Source organism: Malania oleifera, chromosome 6 (genome assembly GCF_029873635.1).
Source record: "Malania oleifera isolate guangnan ecotype guangnan chromosome 6, ASM2987363v1, whole genome shotgun sequence".
NCBI classification, from domain to species: Eukaryota; Viridiplantae; Streptophyta; class Magnoliopsida; order Santalales; family Ximeniaceae; genus Malania; species Malania oleifera.
Window position 1 is genome coordinate 98,702,304 of NC_080422.1, and position 10,527 is coordinate 98,712,830.

At 37.8% G+C, this 10,527-nt stretch overlaps 1 protein-coding gene across 4 annotated transcripts in view; it reads left to right on the forward strand.

Annotated features, from left to right (window-relative positions):
• LOC131157673 (uncharacterized) overlaps positions 1–10,272 on the forward strand; it is a 109,821-nt gene extending 99,549 nt beyond the window's left edge. For 2 of the 4 annotated variants that reach the window (XM_058112002.1, XM_058112003.1), the window contains one exon: positions 5,071–5,345. In XM_058112002.1, the coding sequence (XP_057967985.1) occupies positions 5,071–5,151 (81 nt within the window). In that variant the 3' untranslated portion in view covers positions 5,152–5,345. Of the gene's footprint in view, positions 1–5,070; positions 5,346–9,129; positions 9,188–9,620 lie in introns of those variants that run through there. The other 2 variants (XR_009137305.1, XM_058112004.1) reach the window with 2 other exon arrangements.
• The last annotated feature ends 255 nt before the right edge of the window (positions 10,273–10,527 follow it).

Sequence of the window (10,527 nt, forward strand, 5' to 3'; positions counted from 1 at the left end):
TGGAGTTTGCTAGGTCTAAGGAAGGTATATTTGTCAGTCAACACATGTACTGGACGTGCTTGGAGAAATGGGTATGCTTGGCTGTAAAACAGCTGAAACACCAATGGAACCCAACACAAAATTACAACCTGCTAAGACCAAAAATGTAGTGAACAAGGAACGATATCAACGACTTGTTGGAAGGTTGATTTTCTTTGTCTCATACACGACCAGATATAGCATTTTCTGTAAGTATGGTTAGTCAATTCATGCATTCGCCTGGACCAGAGCATTTTGAAGCAGTTTACAGAATTTTGAGATATTTGAAGGGGACTCCTGGAAAAGGTATACTTTTTAAAAAAACGTGGACATCTACAAATTGAAGCCTACACCGATGCCAACTGGGCTGGAAGTATAACAGATAGGAGATCAACATTTGGATACTGTACCTTTGTTGGAGGAAACCTTATTACTTGGCGAAGTAAAAAACAAAATGTGGTTGCTAGAAGCAGTGCAGAAGCTGAATTTAGAGCAGTGGCTCATGGTATTTGTGAGGTTATGTGGATTAAAACAATGTTAGAAGAGTTGAAGGCTTCAGATTTGCTGCCCATGAAGTTATACTGCAATAACAAGGCAGCAATTTCAATCGCCCACAATCCGGTTCCTCATGACAGAACAAAGCATGTAGATGTGGATAAACACTTTCTCAAGGAAAAACTTGACAGTGGGCTGATTTGTATGCCATACATCCCAACTACTGAACAGATTGCTGATGTATTTACTAAGGAGCTGCATGAGAAGCAATTTGATGTTTTGATGGGCAAGCTGACTATGGAAGATATCTTCAAGCCAGCTTGAGGGGGAGTGTTGGAAAATTAGGAAGATATTTGGCAGTAATTAGGCAAGATTGTATGGCTGTAAATAGGAAGATATTCAGCAGTAATTAGGCAAGATTGTATGGCTGTAAATTAGGCAGTAATTAGTCAATGATTATACATTAGGAATGTATCTTTATTAGGTAAACTAATTAGTGATTCTTTTCTTAGTTTAGAACCCTTGTAATTTCTATAAGTTAGAATCAGTGTAAGTCAGAATTATTATTCAATGAATGAGAAAATCCTTCCCAAACTACTCTCTCTGTTTTTCACCTATATCCGCTGCATATCTACCATCATAGGAGATTTTCCAGGACCACCATAGGCCTGAAAACCAGCGAACGGCTGCCAGAAAACATAGCAGTTTCCTGAAATCTCAGAACTTCATTTCTGTTTCTGAATCTCAAGAACCCCTTTAGATTTTGCAGAACCAAACCCACAAAGAGCCACATAACCTGCTGATATTGTGTGAAATTTCATTGCTGGAGGAGGTTCCACCTGCCCCGATGTGCCAGCCAAAAGAAAGCAGCTCCAACCCTACGCTTCAGCACATGAGAGGTTTTTGAGCAGTGCTGTTGCTGCAATTTCTTCCCAAATGCCTTAATTACTTTGGTACTCCATAATATCAAGTTGTTGTTCATGTCCTTTGTTCAAAGATCCAACCTTTTTGGTCGTCCGTTCATGGCACTTTAATGGTTGTTTGGTACCCATGGGGTCGTGTGTGAGTTTCTTGGGGAGTTTCTCTGGGGCTGTGGAAATGTTTTGACTCATTCATGGTCATTTTGGCCGTTGACCTTGTTCAGCTTGTCCATGGTTGTTTTGGCCGTTGACCTTGTTCATTGTTGGTCTTGTTTGTGAGTGTTGGTATGGCGTCCACGCAAGTCTATTGTTCACTGTGTGCTTCTGATTTGCTCCCATAATCGAGGTCCTATGAGTCTGTGTGTTAGGATGGAGTTAACAAACCCCAAAATTATGCAACCCTTACGAGTCATTTGTTCAGCTGTTGGTAAACAACCTACGACAACTGTTTCAGAGGAGTATTCAAGGTTCCTGCAATATCAGGCATCCAACAAGCATCTCATCACACTGCATCTTTTGCTTAGAAAGGTAATCCTATAATTTGCATGTTATATGGTATGTCTCCCTTTAGTCCTTAGGTCATTGAATCTGCTGCCATGATAGGCGTGACCAACTTCTTTTCTGCATTCCAATATTCAAGGTTCCTGCAATATCAGGCATCTGACAAGCATCTCATCACACTGCATCTTTTGCTTAGAAAGGTAATCCTATAATTTGCATGTTATATGGTATGTCTCCCGCTAGTCCCTAGGCCATTGAATCTGCTGCCATGATAGGTGTGACCAACTTCTTTTCTGCATTCCAATATTCTAAAAATCTACCTTGAGTTACTCTTGTTGATGGGTGCACGACAACAGCTAAGGGGATAGGAATAGTATTTCTTCTCCCTCAATATCTCTTTCTTTTGTTTTTTATATTCCTAAGTCCCTTTTCAGTCTCATGTCTGTTGGTAAAATTACAAAGTCACTAAATGATCTGTCACTTTCTTTTTTCATTTTTTTGTTATTCAGAATCTGAAGAAAAGGAAGACAATTGGCACTGGAGGTGAAGTTGGTGGACTTCACTACTTTGAGTCACTCTCTCCTCCTATTGCCTGCAGTGCATTTACAACACCACCTCAAATCTACTATCTCTTGAGTCATCATTGGAAAAGTTAAAACACCTAATTTACACTTTGAGTTTTGTGTCTAATTTTGAGCATGAATCTTGTCAATCAAGGAAGCACCATCGTGTTCCATTTGCTTCCCAAGTCAATAACAGGCAGTCAGCCCGTTCATGTTAATTAATTCCGATGTCTGGATTCCAAGTCGTGTCATGTCAAAGTTAGGGTTTCACTGCTTTGTTACTTTTGTCGATAACTACTCTAGGATGACTTGGTTGTATTTAATGAAAGATCAATCTAAGTTGTTTAATATCCTTTGTACCTTTGCGAATATGTCTGTTTGAGATCATTCTAAGCAATGAGCACAACATCACTACCTATATGATCAACTCTGGCATGATCCATCAATCATTTTGTGCCCTTACTCCACAACAAAATGGAGTTGCAGAGCAGCAAACAGACATATTCGCAAAGTCACTAGTACTCTATTACATTAGACGAATTATCTCAAATTTTTTTGGAGTGATGTTGTGCTCATTGCTTGCTCTTTCATCAATAAAATGCCATCCTGTGTCTTTGGCAGTAAAATCCCATATTTGATTATCTTTCAAAGGTTTGTTCTCGAATATTTGGTTGCCCTTTGTCCATCACTCAAGTCCAAGAATGGATAAGTTGGATCCTCATGCTATCAAGTGTGTTTTTCTGGGCTACTCTTGTACTCAAGAGGGACACCAATGATTTAGTTGCACTTTTACATTGATTCTTTGTATCGGATGTTACCTTCTTTGAGTCTATGCCATACTATTCTAATTCCTTGTGTCTTGCTCTTGATGAATCCCTCCCTCTGGCTAGCTTCCAAATCCTAACCTATCATCTTTGTCCACTCCTCCTGAACCATCCTGCGTCCTCCTCATGGCATGGATGATTCTAATTTGCAAGTGCACACAAAATGTGACTTAAGGGACAAGGGACTCCTCCAGATTCTACATGTAGATGCTGATCTTCCTATTGCTGTTCAAAAAGGTAAATGCACTTGTACCCAGCATCCAATCTGTAATTTTTTTTGCTATGATGTCTTGTCACCCTCATATTATTGTTTTGTTAATGCTCTGCCTTATGTTGCTCTCCAAAATCTAATTCTCAAGCCCTATCCCATTCTGGGTGAAGGATTGCAATGGTTGAAAAGATGGGTGCATTACAGGGTAATGATACTTGAGAATTGATACCTCTTTCCTCCCGATAAGTCTATGGTTGGTTGTTGCTGGGTATAATTTGAAAATCAATCTAGATGGTTTTGTGTGTCATTTCAAGGCATGCCTTGTTGCTAAAGGATACATTAATGTGTATGATTGGGATTATTTTGATACATTCTCCCTAGTCGCCAAACTTGCCTCAGTTAGCCACCAAATATCATTGGCCTCCATGTCAATTAGATTCAAAGAATGCCTTCCTAAATGGTGATCTTCAGGAGGAGGTCTACTCTTTGTAGAAGTGATGCCTTGGCTCATGAAACTACTCTTTGTAGAAGTGGTGGTAGGGTGTGGGTGGGGCTACGAAGTATGGGCAGTGATATGTGAATACGTAGATTAGGAAACTCTTTAAAATGAGATATGAAACACATGTTCTATGTTAGCATAATTATTTATTTATTTTTATGTATATTCAATAAAGATTAAAAATCTTAAATACAATAATGTTAGAAGGATCAGAAGTTGTTCCTATTTTGGTAATGATAGGATAAATAAAGAACAGCATGCAATTGATCATGAAGGGATGGAATTTTCTCCACTGTCCTCTCATGAAGGAGATTAACGGGAAGGATGTTGAAGGTCAACAACTAATGATTAAGAGGGGTTTATGGTTGTCTAATCTTGCAGAACAAGATGTTAGGATGGATTATGTTAAGAATAAATGCATTATACCCAGCTTTTACTTCTAAAAAAAGGGAAGTTGAGGCAAAAAAGAAGGGCTGACTCACCTTTAAACAAAGCCAGGAATATTCAGAAACCTAATAAAAACTAGCTTTTAAACTTCCAAACTTAAAAATCAACGCAGCCAATCAGTACCATGGCAGAACACGCCTTTCTTCTCTATAACACAACAGTGTTCTGCACCTAGAGTGACGAGAGAAGCCCAAAATTTTGGTTTCTTAAAATCCTTCAAGAGGAAGCCAAAGATTGTGGTTTTCTTTTTCTCTAAGGACAGAACAGTCATAGAGGTGGAAATGAATGCCCTCGTGAAAAATAAAATAATTAAAAAAAGGTTTCTTTTTGGGACATAACTCGACTCTTGTGAACTGATTCATATCTATTCACATTTGAATCAATGGATTCAGTTATGATTCCGGCAGCTCCTCGATTCTCCTATTGATTCAGTTTTGGAGTTGAATCGGTTCAAATCATGAATCTTACTATTCTAGTAACTACGGCTAAGAGTGCTTCAGACATACTTTATTTGTATCAATTGTTATAGTTTTTTTTTTATTACTTCATTAGTAACGTTGTAATTCCCTCGTGCTTTTTCTATGTCTTTCAGTTGATTACATCAAATGGCACTCTTACTTTTGGAGAGTATTCAGAGAAGCTGCTGGACAAATATTATCACCTGAAAGCGTGAAGAGCTTTTGTTTCTGAGCATTACTTAGTAATTAATAAACTCCTGCAATGCTAGGGTGAGATGATGAGGCATTAAGCATGGTGTAAATTTATTTTTTATTTGTGTTATTGAATTCATTGTGGCAGATTTATATTGGTCTCATTTGTACCTTATAGACATGTTGAATTAGTCAATAGATTAACGCATTCCTTGTATTATAGTTTCCAAGAAAGCAGTTCATAGGATCACTGGATGCATTGTGCTACTACGGTTTCATACCTTTAAAGCAATGATTTTAGTGACAAATAGAACATTGGGCATCAAACAAGCTAAAGCCTATTTGATTGAACACTCACCTATAGCCTCAAAGCAATTTACTTTTAGGCAAGCCAATCTATATTTTTTGAAAACTCTTTGTATGCATGTTCAAGTTTTAGAGGCTGTTCGTCAATCAGGATCCCATCTGTCAGATTTACATGGAAGATAGAAGGATGATTATCATCATATATATAATTGTGTATGTGCGCGTGCGTGCACATGTATATATAATCTCATCCCGGCTTTCGATGTTATTTCTAAAATCTCAGTTTTTCTTTTCAATTTTTTTTATTATATATTTCTTAATTTCTGTATTTGAAAATTTCCCCCCACTAAAGAAAATTTCTGGGTCTGCCTTGCCACCGACCACATTAAGTAGGAGGCTGCTGACCCAGAGAGTTCTGTTAGATAGCTCTTGTATGCAGTGGTTCATAGGTACAACAACATGCAGTTGTTGGATTGGATGAGGTGAAACCTGATGAGGATATCCTTAGACATGCAGATTCTGGGAATGCGGCAGAAGGTAAATACTCATCTATGCAGTCTCAAGCTTTTAATATGCTCTATAAAACAGTCTTGGACTCAACTCCGGTGACATATTGTTCGCTTTGACTCATTAGCCTCACAGGTTTGTCCTATAAAAGACGCATCATATAGTTGGAGTCCAAACCATATTTTTAAGTCCAAGATTTCTCTAGTACACATCCAATGTAGGACCGTGACATGCTCTCTCGTCTAATTTTTGATGCCCTCATCAGAGTGGCGTACATGTCTGTAGTATCCACCCACATGATAGTACCCTTAGGGTGGTTCTGATACCAAATGTAACGGTCTTAGACCCAACTACAGTGAGATATTGTCCGCTTTGCCCTACTGGCCTTACGGGTTTGTCTTATAAAATGCGCCTCACATGGTTGGAATCCAAACCATCTTTATAAGTCTAAGATTTCCCTAGTATACATCCGATGGGGGACCGTGACACTCTGCCTAATGCCATCCACACCCACTCCATCATTTCCTTTTTTTCCCCCACTATAATCTGTGTGGGTGGATTCAGTTCACCATTTTGTTTTGTGTAGTTTATTGTTGTTGTTGCTGTTATGGTCATTTCATGTTTGTGTAAACGTATTGTTAAAATGGAATATATTGTGTTAGTAATAAGATGATGTGAGTGGGAATATTTTTGGCTTTTATATTTTTTTATTAATATATAAAGAGGCCAGACCTGAAGCTGTACATACCTATCCCAGACTGCCAACTGCTGCCTCTGACCTCTTTGTCTCTCTTCTTCTCCATGTCTCTGCTTACCTTCTTCCTCTCTAATCCTAAATGCTGTATTTTCTTTATTGAATGTTCAATTTATTTCAGATTTTTTGTAGCATGGTATCATTTTTTATCTAACAAATGGTCAGAACTTTGGATCCTTGTGGGAGGTACACTGGAGATTAGAAAATTGTTGAAGAAAAACAAGATGTTTCTTTTGTCCTTTCCAGGCGATAACGAAATAAAGAAATGGTTAATATATTCAAGATAAGTACATATTTATTTCCTACCAAATATGTATAAAAAAATGGTATGTGCGAGGAACTTAAGATCTACCAACTAATTTCCATTGTTGACATTATTAAGAGGGGTAATGAGTATAGTTCTTGGTTGCCAAGGTTTTGTCCAATTTGTGTCTTGAGCTTCAACATCTGTGATTAGATTCATGCTGGTGAATCCATACACAGAATCCAAAGGATCACTGAAGATGGCTCTTAGTCCTCTTTCTTAATCTTCTTCTTATAATGGTTGAGCCATGATTTGCACTTCCTCAAGGAATAGAAAAGGAGTAACTCATCCCAAATTTTACCATGTGAATGCCTATTCATTTCTTGTTCCATGTTGAATGGAATGATAAGGAAAAAAATGAGGAATAACTATTTCTTCTATTTTCAAAGTTCTCACTTTTTACTATATTTAATCTTATTTCTAGGAAGCAAACGAAATGCAACTTTGGGTTTTACCTTGGTTTTCTGTATGGTGCACTCCATGGACTCGAGCATGGTTTGTTGGTGTGTTTGCACATAGAAGTGTTAAGTTTCCAGTTCTTTCATAAATTTCCATTATTGTAAAGTGATCTGCACTATTTATGACTTGCACCTAGTTATTATGTGCAAGTGTACTAGGGCAATTGTTTATGAAAGAGTGTGATTTGGTTATGAAATAGGGAACGGGAGGATTAAAGTTGAGTGAGGTGGTAAGGGAAGTTACCTGAAAGAACAGAGTTTTCTTTTGGACTAATAAACGTTAGGTGGCCAATATGACTTGGATGTTCTGCAAGGATGCCAATGTGTGTGAACATGCTCCCCACCCCGCCCCCACCCCCCTCCCCCTCCCCCTCTTCCTCTTTTAAAGGAGGTTGTTAATAATATTAGTTTCAAGTGTTCTTTGTGAAGGACGTTCAAATAGGATGTTTGCATCATTTCTTTAGATAAAACAACAAATATTATTGAGATAAACAGTCAATCACAAGGAACAGATGACAAAAGTTCTCAAAAATAGAAAACAGAAACATGAAAATAGTATGAGCATATAAAAATGCAAATCCCTGTGATCTTTTTTCTTTTTCTTTTTTTATCAAAGGGTAAAATATATTGATCAAAATGAATTTCTACATATACATATACATTGGGCATACCCAGGCTAGGGTGGAACAAGCCCCATCAATTTGCCAAGCAAACAATCCACATTCCAATCTACATATACTTGGGCATACTCAGGGGCCAGAGGCCATCCAAACATAAGATTATATTAATGTCCGTTCAGTCCCACATCGTCTATATGAGCAGTTCCAAAACTAGTATAAGATCCTCTTAGCTCTCTCTCCTTAATACCTTGGTTTTGAGGATGAGTTCTCTAACATGGTATTAGAGCAGGGCCTTGGGCTGCTTAGCTCCTCTTTGGGCTGGACTTCTCGTCGCTTCATTTCCCCCATGGGCTCGAGGAGGAGTATTAATGTCCGTCCAGTCCCACATCGTCTTTGTGAGCAGTTCTAAAGCCAATATAAGATCCTCTTAGCTCTCTCTCCTTAATATTCAGGTTTTGAGAATGAGTTCTCTAGCAGAATACAAGACAAAACTAATTATTCAAAAGACCCACAACCACTAAACAAAAGAAATTAACCTTCAGTCAATGGAGTGTAGGCCATATTTGTCAAATACCACTCTATATATGTGCTTCTGAATTATCATAGTTAGCTCCTCGGGTGCAAATCCCTGTGATCTTGTTTCACATCAACCAGTGGCAACTGTGGTATTGCTTGTGACAGCACGGGCGTCACTAAAATATAGGTCATAAATGATGCAAATTTTTCAGTACATACAGATAACGCAGCCAAGCAAGCGCTTATTCCAGTGATGAAATTGGTTGAACTTTTTCTGTATTGTTCTTTCGCAAGAGGGAATGATTTCAGACGTTAATACCTAGCAAAATCAGATGACTAACCTTCTTGGTGACTTCAGGCTAGCCATTGCAGCAATGGCCAACAACCCCATTGTTTGGTTGGTTAAAATTTTCAATATCAAAGCCTTGAGCAATCCTTGCATGGTATGCTTCTGTTTTAGGTTCCATGTATTCTGTTTATTGTAATCAATATACTTTGGAATTGATTGATTCTGCTCGCTTCTGTGTATCTTTCAGGTTTTGTTGAAGCTCTACATTCATTTTTGCTGCAGACATGAATCATAAAAGCTAATCGGTAACCTCACTAAGTTAACTACCATTTTTTCCCTGAGCCTTTGACATACCCTGCTTAATTTAGAACTGATATAAAGCTAGTGAAGCATCATTTGTAATTTTTTTAACCTAGAAAGAAAAATAATAAAACATAAAGCATTTGATCAAATTGTTCTCTTGGTTGGGTAAATATTTCCATCAGTTAATTGGCGGCATGCTACAGCTGGCCATGGACTAACCATGTCATGAAACTAGAGGCCAAGATGCAGGGAATCTAGCAATTTTGATGCATGAATGGGCTTTCTTTTTTCTGTTTGATGTTATACTCCTAAATTAGCATGTCTCTTTTGTATTTTGTTTTTAATTATTACCATCTAGGGGGAGGGGTAGGGGGCTGTTGGGCTGTTAATAACCATCATGTCCAACAGAGTTCTCACATTTTGTGCAATGTGCAGGGTATGAAGAGTGGAAGAGATTTTTTGTATATTTCTCTGATGCTCTGAGCTGGTGCCGATCTTGATGTTGATGTTGATGTTGATGTTGCTTGTGGAACTTTAGCTATATTTAAACATAAAGGATATCGAGTTTAGATCTCCCCCGTCTGCAACTGGTTTTGGTACACCATTTTACTTTTAATCAAACTCTTCGCTTCGAAGCAACCAGTGCATGCGTTGTCCAGTGTAAAATGGTTGTCCCAGGGAGCTGCTGTTTATGGTGTGTTGAGGAAAACATAATCCCGATCAACTCTTGACCGAGCATATGCGATTCTCACTCATATTTAGATTACTATAGTTGAAGCAATTGCCGATATGACTTGTCCTCCTCCCCCACCCCAATCTCCTATCTCAAGCCCTTCTCCATCCTACCACAATGTTTCAACATAAACGCATGCCTACTATTGAGCTCTCACCTATGGCATTGTCCGCCTTTTCAATGGTAATCTAATTGGAAGTTTGGACAGGCCCTGCTTGGTTCAAATTCTAGCTGTGAGATCGTCCTCATACTTCCATTTTCCCTGTGCATGAACTTCTGTTTTCCTCGATTGTGATTACTGTAAAAGCATCTTTCTTAAGTGAAAAGTATTCGATTGCATTGTCGATTGCTACATTTTGGGTGATTATTAGTTGGATCTTTTGAATGTTGTTTGTTTGTTAAAATGTTAAACTTGTATGGTGGGCCTTTAATCATCAATAAGGTTTACACACAATTATAATTATATATATATATATATATATATATATTGTAAACCCATAAACAAAAAAAATTATAATTTGCACAATTAATATTTGTTTTTCTTAATCTTTAAACATATTAGAATATTTTTACATTTAGTATAAAATTATAATAAATATTTTTCTTCTT